Here is a 25,103-nt window from a genome sequence, read left to right as displayed (position 1 = left end):
GAAAATTTTAAAATGTGCCTGATTTGGCATGCCCTGGGGCACAGCTCATTGTAGGTTTGTTAGTGAGTCTGTCTGCTGTCTCTGCTGAGAATGATGTCTGCTTTCTGATGTTAGTCTTACTCTGTTCCTCACCAATCCCTGGAAGGTAGGGGAAGATTTGGGGGGCTTGCCTCTAAGTCTATCATCAAATATCGATGTTGACTCTTTTCCATATAGGTTCTTTAAATTTGTTAGTCAGAATTTCAGAGCCCCGCCCCTACTGAAGTTTCTTCAGTTCTCAGTGGCAGGGAGAGGAAGTGGTGATTTTGTCGAGGTTTTTAGAGTGCTACTTTGCTCTGTGTTCTGTCTGGAAAGCATTGGAGGTATCTTTCTGGCATATCTCTTTTGCCTTTCCAAATCCTATTAATTTATTGAGGTCAAATCATATCCAATGATAAAACTTTCTCTGGAACAGCCATGGATTTATAATCGGTACCACATGATTTAATTATTTTCTCTCTTCAGCCGTATTGAAAGATTCTTCAGAATGGGGGAAATGTTTTATACTTTTGATCTGTCTTATGACTCCCACGTGATAATTTGTGCTGAAAACATTAAAGCATAATGATGAAACAGTGGAACGAGTTTCTCCTTCTGGAATCAGCATTTGTTATTTTATAGTCTTGGCCTATGGAATTTGTTGACATATCTTTCAGGTTACACATACCCAGCTCTTTATGGTGCCGGGTTTCACTCCTGGTGAGCCTGAAAAACTTTGAAACTTAAAATAAAATCACAGCTGTGAGGATCCCACCATAAACCTACAGAATCAAAATCTCCAGGGGACAGAGCCTGGGTATCTTTATTTTTTAAATGCTGCCTCTAAGTGAGTTAAATATACAACTGTGGTTGACAAAGTCTGCCTTGTGGCAGATGAGGGCCATTCTTTTATGGAACTCTGCCAACAGAGGTTTCCCAAGGCATCACGCAGAGGCCCAAACGAAAAGGAAGCACACACATCATTTTGGTAGGACGGTGCTACTAGTGTGCCTGGGTGTCCACAAGCAGGTTATATGCAAGAAGATAGCCCAGGGATAACATACATTTTGAAAAGGGATTTCTCTATTGAAAGCATTTTTTAAAATCCTCAAACATGATGGCTTCCGGAAGTGAGGACAAGAAGGGAGAGAGTAGAGGCTTATTGGGGAAGTGGAGACACAAAGAGCAAAGCTAGAATGATGGGTAAGGTGACCATCTACGTAATGTGACCTCTGAGGGCCTACTGACTTAAGATTCTATCATGAAAAACTCATTCCTTTGCCTTCAAACTTTTGTCTCCTGTTAAAATGGAAATACCTGTGAATCACATCTGACTGGCTGCATCATATCCTTACCCGAGAACACATTGTGATGGGGTGTGGGGAAAGGTCTGGAAAAAGATGGGTGGAAGGGTGAGAAGTGGTTGCCAAAGGAAGAAACACGCTTAGTAGGGCATCATGCAGACAATGGCAGCTGGACAAAAATTGCCAATTTGATATTCTCTCATTTAAAAGAAAACTGCTCAAAACTGAGACCAACCATTTACTATTCTACTCTTTCCCCCCTGACTACCCTGCTGAGGAGCTTCTTGGCTCATCCTGGCCAATGATGCTAGCTCCTGAATGGAGAAGAAAGCAACAGGAGATCCACCTTGTCGCCAGGGAGACGGCCTGGTGGTCTAGGCTGGCCCCGAGAGTGAGGACTCTGAGACCCAGCCTGAGGATTTTCCTCTAACTCACTGTGCAGCCTCCAGCCAGTCTTCAAACAGCTTTAGTTTCCTTGTATGTCAAACCAAGATAAATACCTAACTGCCCATCTCTCTGGGACATTGTAAGGCTTCACTGCTGCCACTTTCATTAACATTTGTCCAAAGACCCTAAGAAGAAAGCTTTTGAAAAGTTTTAAGACTAATTATGTTTACTATCAGCATTATCATTATGATATTGGGGCTTAATGTTAACAGTAGCCAGAAAGAAGAATGTGTCAGGAGCATGGGAAAACGGAGAACACAGAAACTTCACTCAGGGAAGCAGTATTTGTAGTGGAAGAGAAACACAAAAAGGGGTTTGGGGTTGGGGTGCAAAGGAGAGAAGTCTGCAATTGATACCAGATGCCATCAGAAGCTAACGACCTGACAAACACCACTCTCATAAAACAAATTCCTTAAAAAGGAAGCAAATGGAAATATAAGCTAGTGAAAGAATTTGCAGCAGCTGCCCTAAAACCATTTCTCACTTCATAAACAGGTCTGGGTTTGATGCTTTTTTTTTTTTTGTCTTGGTCTTATTTCATGCCACTTTCCCTCTTTTCTATCATCCCCTGTCTCATTCTTCCTCCCTTGCTGCCAAGGCTGGATGGACTTTTAATACTGGTAGTCATAGCAACAGTAGTTAATGGAACACCATCTTGATGGAAGGAGGCTCATTCAGAGTATTTGTTTTGTGTCTTATCTCAGCACGTATTTGTACTCAGTGATGACATGGATGCATTGGACGGAGTCACTGGAAAATAGCACGTGCTGTTATTTCACATTAATTTCTTGGCAGTGAGCTGACATGAACCAGAACTGTTAATGACTCTCTGTTTTCCAGTCTTCTCTGCTTAACACGCTGAAGAAATATTACGTTTTGTGTACATCAAGGGCATGTAGTATCTGTGGAACTTGAAGTTCTTTAGCATCACTAATGAGGTGTTCTGATCTCATTCCATGAAGGACCGTCAGGTTTCAGATTCCTTATCCAGCTAGGCTGAATAAAGACTCGGAGACAAAGGTTTATTTCCTGTATTGCATACCTAATTAGCAGCATTGGATTTGGAGAATCCATGCTGACAATTAACAGTCATCCCCCCGCAATTCATATATTCCTCCCTTCATCAGGCTCCCGGAGTGATTCTGAGGGAATACTACACCTTCACAGAGAATAATCAGAGCTTAAAGGAGTAAAAAAGTTTCCTTCTTACCACTCAACTCCAATTCCTCCATCCTATACCTAATAAGCATAGGTAAAAGAAATGAGAATGTCACTGACATATAACTGAAATCCCTGACGTGTAACTTAAACCCCAAGATCAGGGGCAGCAACTTTAGCATATTCGAATCAAATCCATACTTTTTGGACTAGTGCATTTTAAAGCAATTCTCAGTTATTTCAAGGCAGTATGTTCAATTCAATGACATTTTATTTTCCACTTCCTTTTTTATATATTTATTTACTTACTTATTTTTGGCTGTGCTGGGTCTTCGTTGCTGCGCGCGGGCTTTCTCTGTTTGCTGCAAGTGGGGTCTACTCTTCGCTGTGGTGCGCAGGCTTCTCGTTGCAGTGGCTTCTTTTGTTGCAGAGCACAGGCTCTAGGCGTGCGGGCTTCAGTAGTTGTGGCTCGCAGGCTCTAGAGCTCAGACTCAGTAGTTGTGGCACACGTGGCTTAGTTGCTCTTTGGCATGTGGGATCTTCCTGGACCAGGGATCAAACCCATGTCCCCTGCATTGGAAGGCAGATTCTTAACCACTGCGCCACCAGGGAAGCCCCTATTTTCCACTTTCTTATATCGTTGCCCAGCTCCTTGATAAGGTCGTTGGCTGCTAACACAATTCAAGGGCAAATAGAACAAATTAATGATGACGAGACTCACAGAAGCCATTTTAACTAATATTTAGTACCACTGGCAAAAACATCATGAGCAAGAAAATATCTTGTTGTTCTACACCACTAGACTATGTGTTCTTTAAGGGCATATTTATTTTATCCCCAGTACTGAGACCGATGCCTTGCCAATGCTAAGTGCTCAGTAAATGTTTATGAGTGAATGAATGAATGAGTAGGGCAAGATGGTTGGATCACTTTTTTTCTTTTTTAACGTCTTTATTGGAGCATAATTGCTTTACAATGGTGTGTTCGTTTCTGCTTTATAACAAAGTGAATCAGCTATACATATACATATATCCCCATATCTCCTCCCTCTTGCATCTCCCTCCCATCCTCCATCGTCTGATAATGATATTTTTGTATTTCATATCCCCACCTATCACTATAAAATTTAACAAATTTACCATTTTGATAGCCATTGACTTACTTTGATGTCTATGATATGAACAAATTTAATTCAGCAGACATTTATTGTAACTCCTACAATGAGGTGTATGGTGAATACAAAAGTGGGTAGGAGTCAGTGTTTGTCTTCAAGAATATCATAATCTAGTTGGGAGATTCAACAGCATTTAAGAGACAGATACTAATTGCCTTGTGGATCAAAGGATGGATAAATTAATTAACTGAAGAACAATCAAATGCATACATGACTATACTACAAGATAGAGTAAAAGAAGCGTTCGAAGAGTTATTTTTTAAATTTCCCTGAGAGGTTCGAGGGAGGAAGATATCTGGAGGGGCTTCTTGGAGAAGGAAAGCCTTTTAGAAAACACAACAAATTGAGCAAAAGTACAGAAGTGGGAAAACTAAAACATGTGGCTGGTTCATAAAAAACAGGCCACTGAAGGTGGGACTTGGGCCATTTGCAGTGGAGCAGTAGAGAGAATTAACCCAAGAACAATAACAACCCTGTGGGATATGCACCATTATTATCCCCATCTCATGGGGGAAGGAGCTGAAATACCGGGGAATAAATAATCAAATCATACAGGCAGTACTAAATGGTGAATCCAGGATTCAAATTCACACAGCCTGGGGGCAGTTGCTCTAAATCTTAATCTCTGTTGTTCTGCCTTGATAAGAGGGTAACCCTCTTTCGGCTCTGTTGCATGCCCCCCCCCTCTTTTTTTTGTAGAGTTGATTTACAATGTTGTGTTGGTTTCAGGTGTACTGCAAAGTGAATCAGTTATACATACATACATATATCTATCTATCTATCTATCTATCTATCTATCTATCTATCTATCTATCTATCTATATATCTCCACTCTTTTTTAGATTCTTTTACCATATAGTCCATTACAGAGCACTGAGTAGAGTTCCCTTTGCTATACAGTAGGTCCTTGCTAGTTATCTATTTTATATATAGTGGTGTGTATATGTCAATCCCAATCTCCCAATTTATCCCTCCCCCACCTTACCCACTGGTAACCATTAATTTGTTTTCTACATCTGTAACTTTATTTCTGTTTTGTAGGTAAGTTCATTTGTACTCTTTTTTTAGATTCCACATATAAGCGATATCATATGATATTTGTCTTTCTCTGTCTGACTTACATCACTCAGTATGACAATCTCTAGGTCCATCTCTGTTGCATCCTTGCTGCTGTTATGGTCCCAGCAGAGTCTCCCCAAACCCTGGGGAGTTACCTATCCCTCCTGTTCCCAGTTGAATAGCCCTTGAGATCTGGACAGCAGTTCTCCTCTGCTGAGATAATGTCCTGGAAGCATGTAGAACAACGTCAGGCATGTGGCTGGGATCTGATATGTGTGAGTTTCTTCTTTCTGCCATGGGCTCAATTTCTGATTAGCTGGTGCTGATATTCAATGGTGTATGCCAGTTGTCAAAAATCCATGACAATCAGTAAATAAATGTTGCTTTTTCTGCCATCTCAAACAACCAGGCCCTTTCTACAGGGTCCCCTGCGACAAACCTGTGATTGAACAACAGAAAGTTTAATGCCTGACACAACCAGGGGCCTCCAGGATTCACTCCTGACCTTTGTCCTGTGTCTGTTCTGATTGTTTGGGGCCCAGAGTACTGGTTATGAAATATTTCAAGGATTATCCTCTGATCTATTCATTTCTGATGCCATCCAGAGCTCTTGAGACACGCTCCCCACCTGTTCTACCATCATTTTGTCCTCCTGGAAGAGCCATAGAGAAAGCCAGTTCATAATCACTTCGTAGATGATATTGTTCTTGTTCATTTTATGTTGCGTGGTTCCAGGTCACGTAGAAGGAAGTAATGAATTTAATGTAGGCTTTGGAGAAACAATGTTCTCTTTGGTTTAGAGGCGCTTCCCAGAGGGAGATGCAAAGCCTTTGCTGCTGCCTATCAGTTCTGAGTCCGTTTAAGATACTTCTGTTTCTGTCATCTCCAGCTGTGTCCATCGGCCCTGTGGGGAGCAGGGCAGCTGTGTGCCATTGCTGCTTGATCACGCGGATGTGGTGAACTGTACCTCTGGTGGCCCAGGTCACATGAAGTGCTCTATCACCTGTCAAAGGGGGTTTGACCTTCAGGCCAGCAATGGGCAGTACCTCAGGCCCATGCAGGTGAGTTGGAAACCCGTGGTCATCAGGACCAAGCCCCTGGGGAGGGACAGTAGGCATGTTCCTCCCCCTGTCTGGATGGGGGAAAGGCGCATGTTTCTAAATCATCTGAAAGGAAAAATGAGGAATCTAACAAGCAAGGAGAAGCATGGCTTTATAGAAATGCAAGGTATAGATAAGAACAGGTGCAGTTTCCATTAACTAGGGTGTCAATTTCTCTCCAGGTGGGCAGTAGACAGGGACACTTGTTCCATCCTTCTCCCTTGCTTTTTTATCTTCCTATCAGAAATTATGACCCCCACTTTCAGCTTCAAAATGGGAATGCTGCAGTTTAGACCTGTCCACAATTTGCAGGCAAAATAGTTTGCAATCAGGTTGTTTGTGGTTCATTGTCTGACTGCCACGCACCAGCCCCCTTCCCTGCCCCCACCAGCCCTCCTTACAAGAAGACTGGAGGAAAGAGCCTGATTTTCTTCCTTCTGTTACTGAGTTGGGGGTTATATCATGATTCTGGCTTTAACTGAATTTTCCAAATTTCTACAAGCTACCATGCACCACTTGAAGATTTCAAGGTGATCTGAAGGTAGTAGAATATATTAATGAAGAGTGTAGTTTGAGAGACAGACCTGGAATGAAATTTTGACTCCACTGTTTAGTAGGTGTGTAATTTAGGTAAAGACAAACACACAAAAGAAACTAACCACTTTAGGTTTGTTTCCACATTTGTAAAATAATGAAATCAGAAGGATTTATGTCACTGGGTTATTTTGATGACTGACTATAGACATAATTTACCAGCTTCTAGCAAAATGGTAGGCACCTAGCTCTCTGCAAAGCTGCCATTATGATGAGCGTGATAATGTATTCTCAACTAAGAATTTTATTTTCCATTTTTCCTTTAGAGAGCTTTCAGTACTCTACAGAGGAACTTGAAAATTGAAATCAACCATTAGAAAACATGAGCACAGTATGAGATAGAGACAGGATGCATTAGGCAAAAGGTAATGATGCTTGAGAAGAAGATGAGAAAGATGAGGTGTGATGAGGGAAGAGTGGAATCACGATTGGTTAGTCAGGTATCAATGGTTTGGAAGATTGGAATTGTTTTCATCTTGTACCAGTTGACTGCTTAGCAGGTTGTAGATCTGTGGAAGAATTTTACTTGCTTAGACATGGTCAGGATTTAAAGACACAATCTTTGGTTTCAGCTGGTTTAGGTTCTGCATAGAGAGAGACAGGTTTAACATACCTTGAAGCACCAACTCCTTGGTCTATGATGCTTTGGTGAGAAAGGCAGAACTCTTATCACCTGCCCTTAACTCAGCTTAACTCACACTAGAAAAGAGATGGAAAGAAGGAAAAAGAACAAAAACAATGTAGGAACTAAATACATTTTTGTGATGTCGGTAAAGAAGGGGAGAGAAGAAAAGATGGTGTTTGCAATTCATTAAAATTAGGAACAAGTTCAAGACAAAATGGTTAATACCTAATGAAGCCAGGAGAAAAAGCAGGCAATATATGCAGAGTTTGAGAGACATTCTTGAAGTGATCATTGTGGTTCGAGCCAGTCTTCCAGGCTGTGATCAGTGTGGCAGGGACAGAGTTGGGAGAAGGAAGGTGGGAGCTCACCTTTTGCCAACCAAATGGTGGAGTCAGCAAGCACAGCTTTCCAGCTGACCACTCCTGTCACCCAAGGCTGGCCCCACTAAACAGATTGTACGATCCCGGCTCCTGATCACAAGACAGTGGGGATATTTGCTTTTTGTTGACACAAGAACTTAAACTAAACAGAAAAATGTGTCTGGCTTTGAATTGGGCTCTTCTGGCAGGCAACAGGGAACCCCTGGAAAGCAGGGAGGAGCAGCCAGCCAAGAGTGGGTGTCAGGGGTGACAGGTGCTTTCACCAGTCATTTTACCTTTGGCTTCGGTGCCACTGTGGTCTCCTGGTGGGATGGCTGGCTGAGCCGCAGAATCTGCCCACTCTCCCTTTGACTTTTGGTAACCCATTGGCTAGAATGACGGCTGTGCTTTTTCCCAAACAAGCCATGAGCATCCAGGTCTCTGAGTGCCTGCTCCTCCTGTTCCCCTCACTCTGAATACTTTCTTCTCCCTGCTTCCCCTCTGCTGCTAGGAAGTCTCGCTCATCTTTCAAAGGCCAGTTCCTGAGTTACCTACCCTGTGCACCTCCCCGCAAACCCTCTCCCTCCTACCCAAGTATGGGCAATCCCTCCTCCAGCCCCTGTAGTGCTATCTCACCACCACAAAACAAGCATGCATATATTATATCACTGTATTTTTTTTTAACAGCAATTTAAATTTTCTTTCTCCTTGGTCCATGTTTTCTACTTCTTTCACTTTATCATTTGCAGTCTTTGTATTATATTCTCTCAAATCATTACAGAAGGAAGTAGGATATAACAAAAATATATCTCCAGAATTTTCCTTTTTTACTTTCTTTCCTCCCTTCCTCTCTCTCTTTCTCCTTCTTTCCCTTTTTCCCCCTTCAATTGTTTTCTGATACATTGTTCCAACCTATGATTTGCTCTGCTGGTAGATTATTAGCTCCTTGAGGGTCTTGTTTATCCAAACCTAGTAAGGAATCTGGCCCTTCTAGGTGTTCAAAAAATGTCTCCTCGTTTATTTCATGGTGATGAATTCTAGGGCTCCCCTACGGAAACCGCAGGCCCAGGGAAACAGCTGGAATCTCTCAAACTTAACTACAAAGTTTGAAAGATGCCTCATATGCATTAAGTCTCAGCGGTTCTTAAAGCCTAGGCACCATTCTCAGAGGAGACAATTATGTTTCATAGCATTATCTGTAAAGGTCCCAGCAGGAAACAGATGACACACTCAAAGGTGGGCAATTTGAGGGACTTCAGTAAAGGGGCCACTTCTAAAGGTGGGGGCAGGATATAGGAAATTACAAGCAGATGGTGCAGAATCCCAGGGTGAAGGGGTGATATCCCCTGTAGGCCTGAAGAGTTGACTATAGAGAGCAGTTAGCAGAACCCCTGGGAAGAGAGTGCAGGAGGTGTGTGGAGATCACTGCCAAAGGGTGCAGCCAACCTACAGCAAAGCCCTAGGGAGGGAGTAGCAAGGATCAGCACCCTGACCCCCCTTGCCTCTCTCCCTCTCCATTCTCCTGCCACTGTTGCCCTGGGTGCTAAACCAAACACAAGTCAGAGGCATGAAATCTCCAGGAGCCAGCATCCCCGGGCAAGGTGGAGAAGGGTAGAGAGTGATCTGGAGAAGCACGTGGAGGATAGCCAAGAGTTGGCCTGGAGGAGTGTCTTCATTTAAAGATTCCCTTACACTAACATTTGCCTTTCATTAGCAGCATACCTGGGTAGTGTGAGATAGTACACTAAGACAGTAAGGCATAAAGAGGGAGAAAGACAAACTAATTTTGCCTGTTGTGAACATTTGCACAAATAATCATCAGGACTCTTTCAAAGCCTGGAAACTGTTTTGATAAGCCTTTTTATGTCACCTTGACAGCAGAAAATTTTCTGTTTCTAGAAGGAAATTCTGCTCACATGTTCCTCTGGGCACTGGGACCGGGCTGTGAGCTGCATGCCCCTTGACTGTGGTGTCCCCGACCAGTCTTTGGTGAACTATGCAAACTTCTCCTGCTCAGAGGGAACAAACTTTCTGAAACGCTGCTCCATCTCCTGTGTCCCACCAGCCAAGCTTCAAGGTATTGTCTGGCCAACCAGGAGCTGTATGCAAGTTCTCTTCAGGTTCTCTCTCTTCGGGGGTACTTTGGGGATCTTTTCTTCACCCCAGTGCCCTTCCCATTTGGCTCTGCTGTATCACCCTCTTCTGATAACACAAGCAAAGTCCCAAAGGGCAATACCATTCCTTGTCCCAGAATGCCCTGACTCAAGATCTCATTAAGGAAAAAACTTAGACTTTCCCATTTTTATTTGACTTTATGTCCTCTGGAGTCAAGCCAACTAACAGTTTTCTAATAATATTAATAATCCAGATACGCTTTATCATTCACATTTTTAAATTTAATATTTACAACCATCCTATGAGTTAGGTGCTTTTCGTTCTGTTTTAGAGATGAGAGCATAGTTACATGAGCTGTACTGCTAGGAAGAGATGAAGACCCCACATCTTGCTCTTTACCTCCTGGACTGAGGTGCGCCTAACAGTGTTTGAGCAGGCTTGTTACAAATGCAACCTCCTGAGCCTCATGCTGACAGATTCTGATTTAGTAGGTCTGAGGTGGGTTGGTGATGCTACTGTGGGGTGTCCATGGATTGCACTTGGAGAAACCATGAATGACGTTGAGGCATACGGTATGGTGTTGAAGTGCAGAACTTTGCATCCAAACTGCCTGAGTACAAACCCTGCCTCTGTTCTTACTAGCTTGGGCAAGTTACCTAAACTCAATTTCCTCAGCTGCAAAATAGGGGATAATGATGGTATCTATTTCATAGGGTTGTTTGAGGTTTGAAGTTTACACAAGTGAATACATGTAAAATGCTTAGAGCGGTGCCTGGCATATAATGAGCACAATAAAAGTGTCATCTAGTATTATTATAATGCTTTCCACAATACTGTCACTACTCTATTTTTATTATATATAGTGAGGAAGTGAGGTAATGATTTGGTTGGTAGCCCTCCTTTCATTCAGGTCATGAAAGAGCTTTCTGACCTCTGTGCTGTATAAGAGAGCACAGTAGACGCTCTGTGGGCACAAAGATATAGGATAAACATTTGACCTGAGGTTTTAGAGAAGCTGCTCCGCAAAGAGTAACGTGACTTTCCAAGAATGACGGTACGTTGACAGGTCTTCACTCTCTCTGCTAGTATTTTATTCCTGGACTCTCTGTTCTGAGCATCTTGTGCTTCTCTTTCTTGGAGTCAGGACTGAGCCCGTGGCTGACCTGTCTTGAAGATGGGCTCTGGTCTCTCCCTGAAGCTTACTGCAAGTTGGAGTGTGATGTTCCCCCTGTTATCCCGAACGCCAACTTGCTCCTGCCTCACTGCCTCCAGGGCAACCATGATGTGGGCTCCATCTGCAGATACAAATGCAAACCGGGCTACTACGTGATGGGAAGTGCGGAGAATAAAGTCAGGAAGTAAGTTGGATTGTTCCTGGTCTTTGCAGTTCTCTCTACCCTTGTACCTTGCTCCTGTTCCTTCATTTGCAAATCCTAGACCACTGTTTTGGAAATAATATTAAGACCTTCTGGGTTGTCCATTGTTTGTTGTGTTTGTTTTTCTGTATAATCTCTCTTCACCTGCACAGGTGTGTTCCCCAGTCATGACAGGCAGGCTGGCCAAGTATGCTTTCTATAAAGATATTCTTTCTCATAGGAGATTCCACAGTCTCATCTAGGTGTTTTTAAAAGAATCTCTGCCCTAATTATTATTTTCCTTGAAAGTAAGTGTTATGAGCTTCTTAAGCAGTACACACATCACCCGAATCCAACTGTGTCCTAGAACATCCTCATCAGGACAGGTGGAGGCTTATGGTTGTGGCTGTGGGAGAAATTGTCTGGGATGGTCCCCACCTCAGGTATTTATTGGTTATGTGATGCCAGGAAGTCTTCTTTCTCTGCCTCATTCTTCCTCATCTGTAAAATGAGGATAATAATAATAATAATAACGTAGGAACTAAATAAATTAGTATGTATAAAACATGAGTCAGGGGCTTCCCTGGTGGCGCAGTGGTTGAGAGTCTGCCTGCCGATGCAGGGGACGCGGGTTCGCGCCCCAGTCCAGGAAGATCCCACATACTGCAGAGCGGCTGGGCCCGTGAGCCATGGCCGCTGAGCCTGCGCGTCCGGAGCCTGTGCTCCGCAACAGGAGAGCCCACAACAGTGAGAGGCCCGCGTACCGCAAAAACAAACAAACAAACGAACAAAAAAACATGAGTCAGTAAATTTATTTTTAAAGCATAAAACTCAATACGTATTAGCTATTAATATTGTAATTATAGTCTCTCTGCTTTCTTTTTCCTGGACTTTGTGTGTATACGCTCCTAGACCCAGAAACCAAGAGAGCCTTTCTTCTGAACGCATGGTGGATCAGAAAGAACAAAAGCTTACTGCATAATTTAAGAGGAAGGGTTTTAAAGAAAATCATGCTGGGGTTCAAATCCCAGTTGTTCCCCATTTTATTAGCTGAGTAACCTCAGGCAAGTTACTTAACTCTTTGGGTCTCATCTTTGTAAGCTGGGGATAATGCCCTCACCAGAGTGTTCAGTTGAGGATTAAACAAGATAATACATATTCAGCCCAGTGCCCGGTTTGTGCTAAATGCTCAATAAATGGTTTCAGAAAAAGAAACATTTTCCGAACAAACAAAACAAACAAAAAGCTTTCAGAAGAAGAAACTCCTTGTACTCAGTAACTATTATTTTCCTACCATAAATTATGTCAGTACAGGAGAAAATCAGATTTATTTCTTACCCAGGATTTAGTTCAAAATCTGATCATAGTAGGTATGTTTTTAAAGACTTTTTTTTTGAACTGACATAATCCCAGCCATGGCATTACCAGTGATTCCAGGAGATACCAGCTTTGATTGTAAGCTAGAATTCTCTAAGGGAGCAAAAGAAAAACAGGAAGCTTACTCTCTGGCTCCAATTCGCCCTTCTCTAGTCAGCATCCAGCCATCTCAATATGGGGTGGATTGAGTTCGGCTTTGCCGGGAGCCTTTCACTCCCAAGAAAACCCAAGATCATATTTGGGAGGGGGAGAGGGAAGTCCCCTCCTCAAGATCTCAGCCCGAGGCAAGAGCCTGGCTAATTAGAACATGAATAAATACTGATGAAAAATTCATAGGAAGCGGCATTCTGGTTCAGTGACTCTAGCAGGTATCGTCAACAGTTTTTGACAGCTGAAAACACATTTGCACATGATGGTCATAGGGTCTAGATCAATTTGCGTCAGCATGCATTGACGGGTAGTGAGTACCCAGGTCATCTTCCAGTGAGAATGGCATTACAACCAGCCTGAAGGCTGCTGTTTTCTTGCTTTTTTTCTTCTCTTCTTGCCTCACTTTTCACACACCTGAGCCAACTCAGGTGTCTGCAGAACAATGCAATGAAAACTGGAGGGAGAGAGAAAAGTCTCGGGACCAGGAGGAATTCGAGGTGGAGGCATTATTCCTAGCTCCCCTGGGCCCGTGGCTGAGCTTTGCCTTGGGAACAGTGAGGCTTCCTCCATGACGATGGGCTTCCTGCTGCGTCTGCATATCTGACTCCACCGGCTTCTCTGCCCCAGCAGGGGCCTACAAGGCACAGCTTTCTTTTCTGGTTGAGAAACTGGAAGCTTGCATCACAGCATCAGCATCGGTTTGGACTTAAACATTTACATTCACAAGCACCATGCTGAGGAGAGATTAAATTATTTACTGCACTGCATAAACTGGTTTTAATCTTAGTTTACACCTGTTTACATAGCCAGCAGTGGACTGGTAATCAGAAGTTTGCAAGTCAGGAGTAAATCACTGTCACTTGCTTCTTGTGTTTACCCAACGAACTATGTCAGCCTTGTTCCTTGCTTGGAGCCCAGAGTTGTACAGATGGAGCCCTAAAATTCTTTCTAGGACATGCAGGCAGGGGGAGAAGAAGTTGAGAGAAGTTAACAGGGAGATTAACCCAGACAGAGTGGCCACATGCTAGTCTTCTGCAGTTCTCTGAGTAGTGGAAAAACCTCCTAGATGGTCAAATTTGCCACTTGTTCTTTGCATGACCCTGAACAATGTATGTCATATCCACGTGTCTCAATTTTTGCCTCCTTGACGTGAGGAGTGGTAATGATTTTTACCCAAGAGTACTGTTTTGAGGCCCAAAGCAGGTAATGTACTGAAAGTGTTTTATAAACTATGAAGTTCAATACATATGCTAGAAATTACTTTTTGTTCATTTCTTTTTAAAAGAAGGAAACAACTACCAAAATATCAGCCAAGTACATTGCCTTCCTGCTTCTTCTCAAGTCTGTTAAATATTGTTTCAAGAGAGAAAGATAAATGCTGCATCTGACTTTTCTCTTCCTATCCAGCCTGTTTAAGCTTTGTCCCATTGCACTTGCGGATGCAGGGAGGGCACAGCTGCAGTTGGTACTTCTTCATGTGGGTGCTCTATGCCAGCTTCGCGGTTAGGAGTGAAGATATCAGTAAGACCTAGGCTCTGGCCTCAGGAGCACACAGCCTCCATGTTCCCTCTTTCATGGACATTATTCCTCCTTACAGTGGAGCATAGGAGAGGACATGGACTACAGGTAGGCCCTTTCTCCTGGCCCCTGGATCCCTTGCCCCTTCTTCCCGGGATGTGAAGGTGACACTGCTCACACTGACTCTAGTTCCTGAAGACAAGAAAATGCAATGGCCTTGGCCTTGGTCAAGGACCTGGCCTTGAAGTCTTGGGTAGAGTCAGTATCACCCAAACTGTATGGATTCTCCAGAGGGAAAAGTTGAGAAGGAGAGTAACAAAAAATTCAATAAAACAAAATGAATGCCCATTATGTAGTACAGCCATACAATTATACGGGCATATCATGAAATATCCTGTCACCATTAAAGATGTTTAGGAGAATATTAAAGACATGAGAGAACATTCACAATACAATAAGTGGATAAAAGCAGAACATAGTTATTATAAATGATACAATCCTTATTTTCCATATTAAAGGTATGTTTTTAATCATCCTTCTTCAGAAGCTAGAAGTGATTATAATATTAATAGTCGTATTCTCTAGGTAGTAGGTTTATAGGGAATATAACTTTTCTTTTTCTGCTTGTTTATATTTGCTAAGTTTTCTAGACTTTATAATGAGATAAATGAATAAACAGTTTAAAAAAATAATGAAGTGAGCTAGAAGGAGGAGATCGTAGCCAATTTGTGGAGGCAGAGAGCAATAAAAGAAAACTAGACAGATCTTTCGAAACAGGCAAACCAAGCGGAGACCAGCACTCCAGGATGGCAGTAAGACAGGGACGTGACCCTTCCATCCTGTGTCCAGACCCTTCTGTGTTTTGAAGACAAACACTGTCTCTGTTCTTGAAGGCTATTTCAGACCTCCTCTCCTCCAGTAACACCTCTTCCCTAACTTCCAGCAGATCACCTCACTCCCTAAAGCGCAAAGGTCTGACCACAGGTGTGCAAGCTAATTGACACCTCCAAACATGTTCTCCCCCTTCTCACTGTCTAAAATGAATTACGACCAAAAGGACCTACTGTACAGCACAGGGAACTTCACTCAATATTTCATAATAACCTATAAGGGAAAAGAATCTGAAAAAGAATATATATATATATATATATATATATATATATATATTCTTTATGTATTATATGTATAACTGAATCACTGTGCTATACACCTGAAACTAACCCAACATTGTAAATCAACTATACTTCAGTTAAAAAAAAAAACAAAAAAACCTTATATATTTTTTTTAACTAGAAAAAAAACACCAAAGTGTCAATACTCTGGGCAAGTGGTGTTGACTCAGCAAGATTTTTTTGTCTTCTATTTTGGGATTCTTTTAATAAATAATCATATTTTATAATAAACTAAAAAAATTTTTTTTAAATAAAATGAATTATGAACTCCTCCACCTTTGCTCTGGATCCTGTACCCCTTCTAGAGAATTTCTCTCAATCACTTTACCTTCCTCTTTCCTACATCTGAAGCCTCTTCCTTCCTCTCGCCTGGTTACTTCTCTTTAATTGTGCTCGGGTCTCTCCTATATTAAAATTCAAACAAGCAGAGCCTTTTATTGACTCCATGTCCTCCTCCAGCTACCACAGCTTCCCCCCTCCCTTTTACAGTGAAACTTGGTGAAAGAGTTGTTTGTATTCACTGTCTCCATCTTGCCATCTTCTCCCTCCTTCACACTTTGACACTCAGGTTTTATTCCCGTCTCTCCACTAAGGCTGAGCCTGCCATGGACCCCACTGCTGTCAAATGCAGGGACTCTTTTTAGACCTTATGTTATATGAGAATAGTTGGCTTATGTCACGGTCACCCTGTGAGATAGGATGGACCCTCCCACCCAAGTCTGGTTTGGATGTTGAAAGTATGATGCCACACATTGACCAAGAGAGTATGAAAAGGTGTATTACTCACATAATGAGGCTTTCAGGGGAGAGAAGGGGAAAATTCCAAGTTGGTCTTCAAATGGCTTGAGCAATCAGGGAAGGGAGACTGGTCTGGAGTTGTATGGTGGTTAGGGGGTGAGGCTTGGGGGAGGGTTTGTGCATGTGAACAGGACCTGGCGTGGTTTGAACTTTCTGCTGAAGCCAAAAGAGGAAGCACCCAGGCTTTCTTACAGGCTTGCTCAGATGTGTGATATGATGGGGCTTGAAAGCCATCAGAGTCAAACATCAAAGGTGGAGACTGGCTCTTCATTACAACATGGTTGGCTAGACCCTCCTTGAGACTTTTTCCTTGATTCTGCTCTATCTCACTCCCTTGATTTTCTTGCTTCTTCTCTGTCTCTTCTCAATTTCCTCTTCTGGCTTTTTCTCCTCTGCCCATTTCTTCAATATTGGTGTCTCTGTGCTCATTCTTCTCTCTTGCTCTGCACACTTGTCTGGGCTGAAGATATTTACCCCATAGCCTCGACTACCTTCCACATGCTGATGATTCCTAAAACCACACCTGCTATCTAGTCTCTTCCTGTAAGGACCATAAGACCCATTAGGACAACAGCCTACAGATATAGCCACTTGGGAAATCCGATCTGCCTTTCAAACTCTTACTATATAATACAGAGCCTATTATAATCTCTTTCAAATCTGCACATCCTTCTGTGTTCCATGTGGTTGGGCAGGTCAGGGACCTGCACATAACCTGAAACTTTCGAATGTCCTTCACCCTCAGTCATCAACTTCCATTGAGTGTCATCATCTTACTGATTCCTAGATATGGCCATTTCTCCTCATCCCTGCTGCCATTTCTCTATGACAGATCACTATCCTTTTTCACTTCTGAACTGATCTTTCTAACTCCAGTCTTTCCCCCTTCAATACATTCACTACTTTGCAGCATCAATAATCTTCAAAACACTCAAGTCCAATTATAGTATTCCCCTGCATAAAACTAAATGACAAGCCTTTCTGCTATTTCATCTAAGAAAATAAAAAAGCTTAAACTTAAAATATGTTCAAGGTCTTGCATGATCTAGCTGGGCCTGGCTTACGTAGCTTCGTCGCTGACTATCTTCCCTGAGAGATCACTTCCCTCCAGCTGTAACACACAACACCTTCTGTACTGTAGGCTCTAATGCTCTGGACCTTCTTTTACTTCTTTATATACACCGTGGCTAGCATGCCTCTGGGCCTTCAAACATGCTGTTCCTTCTGGCTAGAACTCTCCCCGGCAGTGGCCGTTTGCTTGGCTAACTCCTACTCCCCTATTTTTTAGCATAAGTGTGATTTTTGTCTAGGAAGCCTCCCAGATCTCCCCAGTCTGTAGGAAGTGTCCCTCCCATGGTTTCCCACTGCACAGAAAACTTCCCTGGCAAAATCATTTATCTCACTGAGTAGAAATGGTTCGATTAGCTGTCCGATAGACCATGGCTGTTTGTTTAGCATCATGTGCCCAGTGGCTTCTACATTTATTGGTAGGTACTCAATAAATAGTTTCTAAATGGATGAAAAGACTGAATTATTAGAAAATTCATGATAGGATTTTAATGTTAAATTCGATGCTAAAAATGGTGCAGGAAAGAGGGTGGTTTTTTTTTTTTTTTCTTATGAGGGTATGGAAATTTCTATTTCAAGTGCTTTAGAGTGGAAGGAACCCTTAAAAATATTATGTCTATTTTTCTTCTAGCAATTGTCTCAGCAACATAGAAGGAATGGTCATTCTCCAGAGACAGTTTTAATTTCACTTATTCAACTGACATTTAAGCTTGATTGGCAAACTGTACATGTTGGTGGTAACAGAAAAAGGATTAGACCTCTCCCTCTCAACAAGCTCACCAGAACAGTGGTTCTCATACCGGTCTGTACATTAGCATCACCTGGGGAGAGTTCAGATATCTTAATGCCCAGCTCAAACCCCAAACCACTTTCATCAGAATCTCTGGAAGTGGCACCCAGGCATTAGTCTTTTGCAAAGCTCCCCAAGTCACTCCAATGTGCAGCCAAAATCAAGAAGCACAATCTAGAAGCACAAACCTTTCTTTGTGTAAGAACAATATCAGTCATGGGATTTTGACTTTCTGAAAACTATCCAGAGTAACGTTTCCTCTTCTCAAAGTTACTATAGCTGGGCGTCCCTGGTGGCGCAGTGGTTGAGAGTCCGCCTGCCGATGCAGGGGACACAGGTTCGTGCCCCGGTCCAGGAAGATCCCACATGCCGCGGAGCGGCTGGGCCCGTAAGCCATGGCCGCTGGGCCTGCGCGTCCGGAGCCTGTGCTCCGCAACGGGAGAAGCCACAACAGTGAGAGGCCCACATACCGGAAAAAAAAAAAAAAAAATTACTATAGCAGCACTTTTGCATGCCAGATTTCATGTGTCTCTTTGAGGGTTATTTATTTTTGGAGTTAATAGAGAAAATACAAACAATGGTAACTTCAAAGAAATTGCCATGTTTAGATAGTTTCAGGAGTTCTTTCTTATTCATATTTTGTAATACACACACACCTTTCTTTTCCTTCCATGCAATTTACTTCCACATATACGTCATCATTAATCAGGTTAATGTTTCATTAACCTGACTTCCCAGGGAGCTAAAATAAGTGTGTATGACTTGTATTTTATAAAAAAGACTGTGTTATATTCTCCCTTGTCTTTCACTCCCGTGGTTACCTTTTTCTCATTAGGTGTTATCTTTATGTGTGAAGGTTAGGCTAACCTCGTTAGGACTCATAATTAATTTAAATTATGAATTGTCCCAACCTTCTAACTTTACTTAGACAGCCTCTCCCTCTAAGTTAGTCATTCATCAAGATGCCATCTGAAAGGTACTGTAGTAGTAATACCTTTTTAAGAGTAACTGTAAATAGCCATCCTTCTGAGGGTCACTTTTCCAAAGAACATAAATCTACTTAAGTTCTAGAAGCACAAATGTAGGTTCAGACTGCAACATTGTAAATAGGCCTTACCTTGTGCCTGTTTATTGTTTGAGAAACGTTTGGTTGGTAAAACCCTTCAGTGAGGTTTGTCTGATCTGATCTGGGGGGAGGGTGCGAGAGGGCTTTGTAGCTAGATGTGTGTACTTGACCCATCTCTGTACACATAGGAAGACTGTTTAGTGTGGCAGAGTCTTAAAACACATAAGGTCTCAACTCTGTACTGTTGGGTTGATGATGATGATAATGATGATTCATCACTATGTGCTGTGTGTGTGAAGAGCTTTACATACATTACCCCATTCGTTTCTTATGACACAGATAAATTTTATTATATGATAAAATAATAGTATAATGGAGAATAATATGAGATGGTAATATATAATGATATAATATAATAATAATACATTTAAGTACTTTATTATCCCCTCTTCCAGATAAGGAAACTGAGACTCAGAGTATTGTTAAGTAGTCATCCCATGATCACTCAGCCAATATATGGTGCTAAAACCATTCTAACTCCAAAGCCCACGCTCTTGGCTAATAAGGCTTTTGATCGTGGGTAAATTACTGCATTTCTCTGAGCCTCTTTTTCCACCTCTGAAAAGTAATGGAAAATCTTGAGTGACTTCCAGCTCTAAAAGTCTATATTTTATTTTCTGTCTCAACAGAATTAATGAGGAGATTTAACACTTTGGTATAACACCATTGAGAGAAGTGATACATGAAATTTATTGCCACCAGGAAAAAAAAGAAACAGCAATATATTATAAACACAAATACTACACAGACAGGATCTTAGTAGGCAATACTTAGTAGGTAATACTTGGAGAGCTTCTGATCCAAATGAATAGCCAAGGTTTTATTTCTTCCTCTTGATGGGTTTTGGTGAATTGTTCTCCACTCACCCCCGAGAGGATTAGATCTAGATCTTTCTTGAAGACAGAATATTGGGTACATTTTTAAGGATTTCTAGAATTGAGTTTAAAGATTAAGCACTTCTCTAAAATGTCTGAAGAAGAAAATTTAGTCAGCTTTCTAGGAAGTCTTTCCTTTGTCCAAGATTTATCTCTTTGCTTAGTGGTTAATTACGCAGCTTCTGGCGTTAGTGAGATATAAATTTACATCCCAACTCTGCTATTTATTAGCTCTTTGACCTTTCAAGTCACTGATCTCTATTGAACATGACTATTTTTATTTACCAGACGGATAATAGGAAAGAGGGATACTTACAGATTTTTTTAAGGATTAAATGAGACAACAGATATAAAGAACTGAGCACAGTCCTTAGATCAAACTTCAAGTCAGAAGTAGCTGCTGTTTATCATCATCACCATCATCATCATTTCCAGCAGGTTAATACTCCTTGTAAAATGTTGCTTTTGGTGTGGTTAACAGCTAATCATCTTCTTTAGCAAGGAATATACTCAGCTACATTTTCATCAGGGGCTGTTGTTTCCCATCCTGTGGTTGGTTCCTTTGCCCCAGAAAAACAACATAGAGACCAGAAAGACTGAAGGTGGCATTCCAAGTGGGAAGTATAGGTCTTCAGTTACCAGGGCGGTAGGGAAGTGCATTTCCCCTGTCTATGAAGAAAACACACACATCAAAAGAGAAAGTTCATTAAATTAAAAAAAAAATACATGTACTTCCCTCCACCAATCAGAACCCCCTCTGAATGTTTCATCTCATCCCAGTGTGAGTTATCCAAATACTACAGTGGCTTCAAGTGGACCGTGAAAAGGAAAAAGGGGGATGTGGAGAAAAAGAAATGGAAATTAAATCGTCAGCAAGATAGAGCTGGACATACTTCAAAAATTAGGGTGGGCAAATACAGTCAGGCTGGTCTTGGAGGAGAAGGGAAGGGCATGTCCTGGAGACATTACCTAAATTTTTAGTCTCTTTTGATCTTTTTGAACCATAGCTTGATTCTCTGAGGTTCAACTGATTTTATCCTACCATAAGAAAGGAAAGAAAGACTTGGCTAATGAAATGAAATATGCAGTTGAGGCAAATGCTAAAACTCCTTAAGTACCCTGGATTTGTAATTTTAAAAATTCAGTAAAATAATATACCTAATTTTTAAGTTCTGTGTCATAACACTGTGCATATACATACATGACTAGATGCTAAACCTATGTATATAGAGACACACAGGTTAGCTCTGATTTGGCAATTAAGGGACACACTGTAATCTTTATGTACACTCATGCATCTGTGAGAAATAGAAATTTGTTTTCTTTCCATTAAGACATTGTCTGGCTTTATAATTAGTGTTTATAGTAAATACATTCAAAGTTTATCCTTGGAATCCTCAATTCTCTTGCCATTGTAGGATAATGTGAGATTTAGGCTAATTTATTACAGCCTCTTTTGGCATGAAAGTGACTAAACCTCTGCTCCAAGCCTTGGACACTCACACACACACCTGGGCACAGGCCAGCTCGCTGCTGCAGGCTTCACAGGCTCTGGTGATTGGCATGCAGCCTTCACTTTGAACAGAGCATTTGATGAACTTATAGTTTTCCCTGTGACCTTCAATCCCAAGCTAGGGAGCGTCTTGTAAAACTGTCCTTTCTCCTCTGATATTATATTGACCACTGATCTCTCTATTAATCAGGAAAAATAATTTTAAAAATCTAGCATGAGTAAGTGCTGGGTTGTTATATATAAGCCATTAGGTTCTTCAACTCACAATTTCTCTCCCTGATGCCCTTTCTACACTTCCTTTTTCCTACCCCATCCTGTCGCAGGCTCCCTCTAAGCCCTTCTTCAGCATACCGGGTGAGCATTTTGATTGAGAGCTTGCCTTTTTTCTTTAGTAATAAGGTCAGGTCAGGCCCAGCTAATTTATGAACTGTTTCCTGAAAGATTCTGGGTGGGACAAAAATCTGAAGACTTAAGTAGGGTGGAAAGACTGAGTAGAATGCTAACATTCCACACTTGTATCTCTCATACATGCACGTGCGCACACACACACACACACACACACACACACACGGAACACAGAGGGAGAGAAAGAGAGAGAGAGTAACTTCCACGGCTTATTGAACATTGTATGTACCAGTCATTGTACTACATGCTTTATATACACTAACTTATAAAATCTTCCAAGGACCCTGTAAGGAAGCTATTATTATCCCCATTTTTCAGATAGGAAAACTGAGAGAAGAAAGATGAGGTGACTTAATAAAAGTCAGAGACATATGAAGAGCCACAGCTGGAGTTTGAGCATTAGTCTCCTGATTCCAAGTCATCTGCTCTTAACCACTCTACACACCATCTTCCTGATGGGAATTACCCAGTGAAGCCACTAACAACCTGCTGAAGGTCACTGTGACCTCTGACTCTTCCTCTTCATTCAGGGAAAACTGGGAAAGAGAATGTTAATCAGCCTGTCCATTCCAGCCCACATCAGAGGGATGAGGCAAATGCAGGGTTCACCTGTGTAAATTCTGAAGTCATTAGGTAGGTCACAACTTGCCAGAAGTTCTGGTAACTCTTTAGTGGATTCAGGTCTTATCACTGCTGTAACTTCTGGACAAGGAACCGTGTAAAGAGCTTTGCTTTCTGGAAGAGCAACAATGATGGGCATTGATGGATTCGTGAATTCGCAGGTGAGGGTGTGAATGTATGGACATCCTGTGAGCACTTTTCATGAGACCTGTGAGTTGGACTGACCAGGAACAGGAATATAACAATATCTAGAAGAAGAATTCTTCAACTAGAAACTTTATGAAGATAGCCAAAGGATTCCTTACAAATGAGAGATCCTACCCTCTGAAATGGAATTCATACAATATGTGGCCCTTTTTTGCCAGACTTTTGTCCCACCCAGGCTCTTTTCCCCCACAGGGGCCACATATAGGCCTGTTTTTTTTTTCCATTTAAACTTTAGACTAAGGCTTCAAACACACACTGCCTTTCACACCACTGGTTCTTGCATGCGCTGCTCCTTCTACCTGGCAGGTCCTTCTCCTTCTCTAACAAACCCATCTTTAAGTGTTCCTTTCCTGATAGCCTTCCTTATGCCCCTCTTTGGGTTCCCACAGGTTAGTCTTCTGGCCTTATTATTGTATTAATATTTGTTTCTACAACAGCAGGACCTAATGTAATGTATGGGCACATACTAGGGGCTTAATGAATATCTGTTGACTGAACATATGAATGGACAGATACAGGCATACCTCATTTTATCGCTCTTTGCTTTATTATGCTTTGCAGATACTGCATTTTTTACAAATTGAAGGTTTGTGGTAACCCTGCATCGAGCAAGTTTATCGGTGCTGTTTTTCCAGCAGCATTTGTTCATTTCGTGTCTCTGCATCACATTTCGGTAATTCTCGCAATATTTCAAATCAAAAGATTATGACTCACTGAAGGCTCAGATGATGGTTAGCATTGTTTTTAGCAATAAAGTATTTTAAAATTAATACATGTACATTTTTTAGACATAAAAGCTATTGCACACTTCATAGACCACAGTATAGTGTAAACATAACTTTTACATGCACTGGGACATCAAAAAATGCCTATGACTTGTTTTATTGTGATATTCACTTTATTGCAGTGGTCTGGAACTAAACCCACAACATCTCCAAGGTAGGCTGCAACTGAATGATGAAAGATAATGAAAGCAAGAGATTGCTATTTAAGGTTTCCATGTTTTAGACCCAGTTCACCCCTGCATTTCAATATAATCACTAGCTCCTCAAACACACCCTGAAGGGAATAGATGTAGAATTATGCAGAATAATGTTAAGGTTTCAATTGCAGGCATTGGAGAAACCTCAGGATGTTTTTAGGTCTGGAGGTAACCTGAGCAATTTAGTAGGAAGATAGCTCTGTCAGCTGTGTGAAGAATGCATGAGAGGGGCCAAGAGACTGGTAGAAAAGAGGTTAAATGGGGGCTGTTGAAGTGAGAGAGGCTGAGGGTTGGACAGTTTAGGCAATGATAGATGAAGAAGTGGCCCCAGACTTGAGGTGGGGGTTCAGCCTTAGGGCCAGGGCATTACCGCATCTGCCAATTTGGAGACCAAAGAGTTAGCAGCCGGAAGATCAAAGATAGAAGTAAGGGGTGGAGCTTTGAAGTAGAATTGACCACACGCTTTTAGGGGTTAGCAGGTTGCTCACTCTGACATGGAAGAGGAGCTTTGTAAGTTATAAGCATTTTTATGAGTCAGGGAAAAATGAAAGGTCAAAGCCCGTGTGTCCGGTGGGCCGATCCTGCCGATTACTATTTCTTGTCCAGTCAAGTGGACCGGGAATGGGCCTCCGGAGGCCTGGTGTGAGCGAGGGTAGAGCAACTATGATCGGCTGTGGACTAGCTATGCCTGGAGTCTGCTGCTCTCCATTTAGGATGTTGGCTTGAGAAACCAGGTCTGCAGTTTGTTAAGAGGAAAGCTGGCCTGGAGTTTGGAAGCACTGATGGTTCTGTCTGGGGTGAAGTAGAGGACCGTGTCTTTTAAAATGGTCTAGAAAACTACTTCCTAAACTTTAATGTGCATAGGAATCACGTGGGGATCTTGTTAAAATGCAGATTCTGATTAAGTCTGTCTGGGTGGGAGCCTGAGATTCTGCATTTCCAAGCTCCCAGGTGGTTTCCGTGCTGCTGCTCTGGGAACCACACTGTAAGCAGCAAGGGCCTAGAATGCTCTGAGTGAAGAAGCTTTCTAATTTCACTTCAGAAACTGACCACGTGCCCTGCAAAACGTTTAGCCAATTAATGCTTTCGTTTCCTAACCTACGTAATGGAAATAGTAATGCGGTTACTCCTTGTCATCTTTAGGGATATTCTGTGTGGTGAGACTTTGAGATACTCTGTACAAAGGCACAAAG

The 25,103-nt window shown here is 42.0% G+C and overlaps 1 protein-coding gene across 1 annotated transcript in view; it reads left to right on the top strand.

The window, feature by feature from the left end:
- Positions 1–25,103, top strand: part of PAPPA2 (pappalysin 2) — a gene marked incomplete at both ends in the record, with an annotated part of 281,829 nt that overhangs the window by 197,337 nt on the left and 59,389 nt on the right. The window contains 3 exons of the mRNA XM_082865530.1: positions 6,050–6,221; positions 9,738–9,915; positions 11,098–11,311. Of these exons, the coding sequence (XP_082721656.1) occupies positions 6,050–6,221; positions 9,738–9,915; positions 11,098–11,311 (564 nt within the window). The remainder of the gene's footprint in view (positions 1–6,049; positions 6,222–9,737; positions 9,916–11,097; positions 11,312–25,103) is intronic.

The sequence above is a fragment of the Leucopleurus acutus genome, assembly GCF_964270905.1.
Source record: "Leucopleurus acutus genome assembly, chromosome: 2".
NCBI lineage: Eukaryota > Metazoa > Chordata > Mammalia > Artiodactyla > Delphinidae > Leucopleurus > Leucopleurus acutus.
Note: the sequence above shows the minus strand (reverse complement) of the source record. Positions and strands in the feature narration are given on the sequence as shown.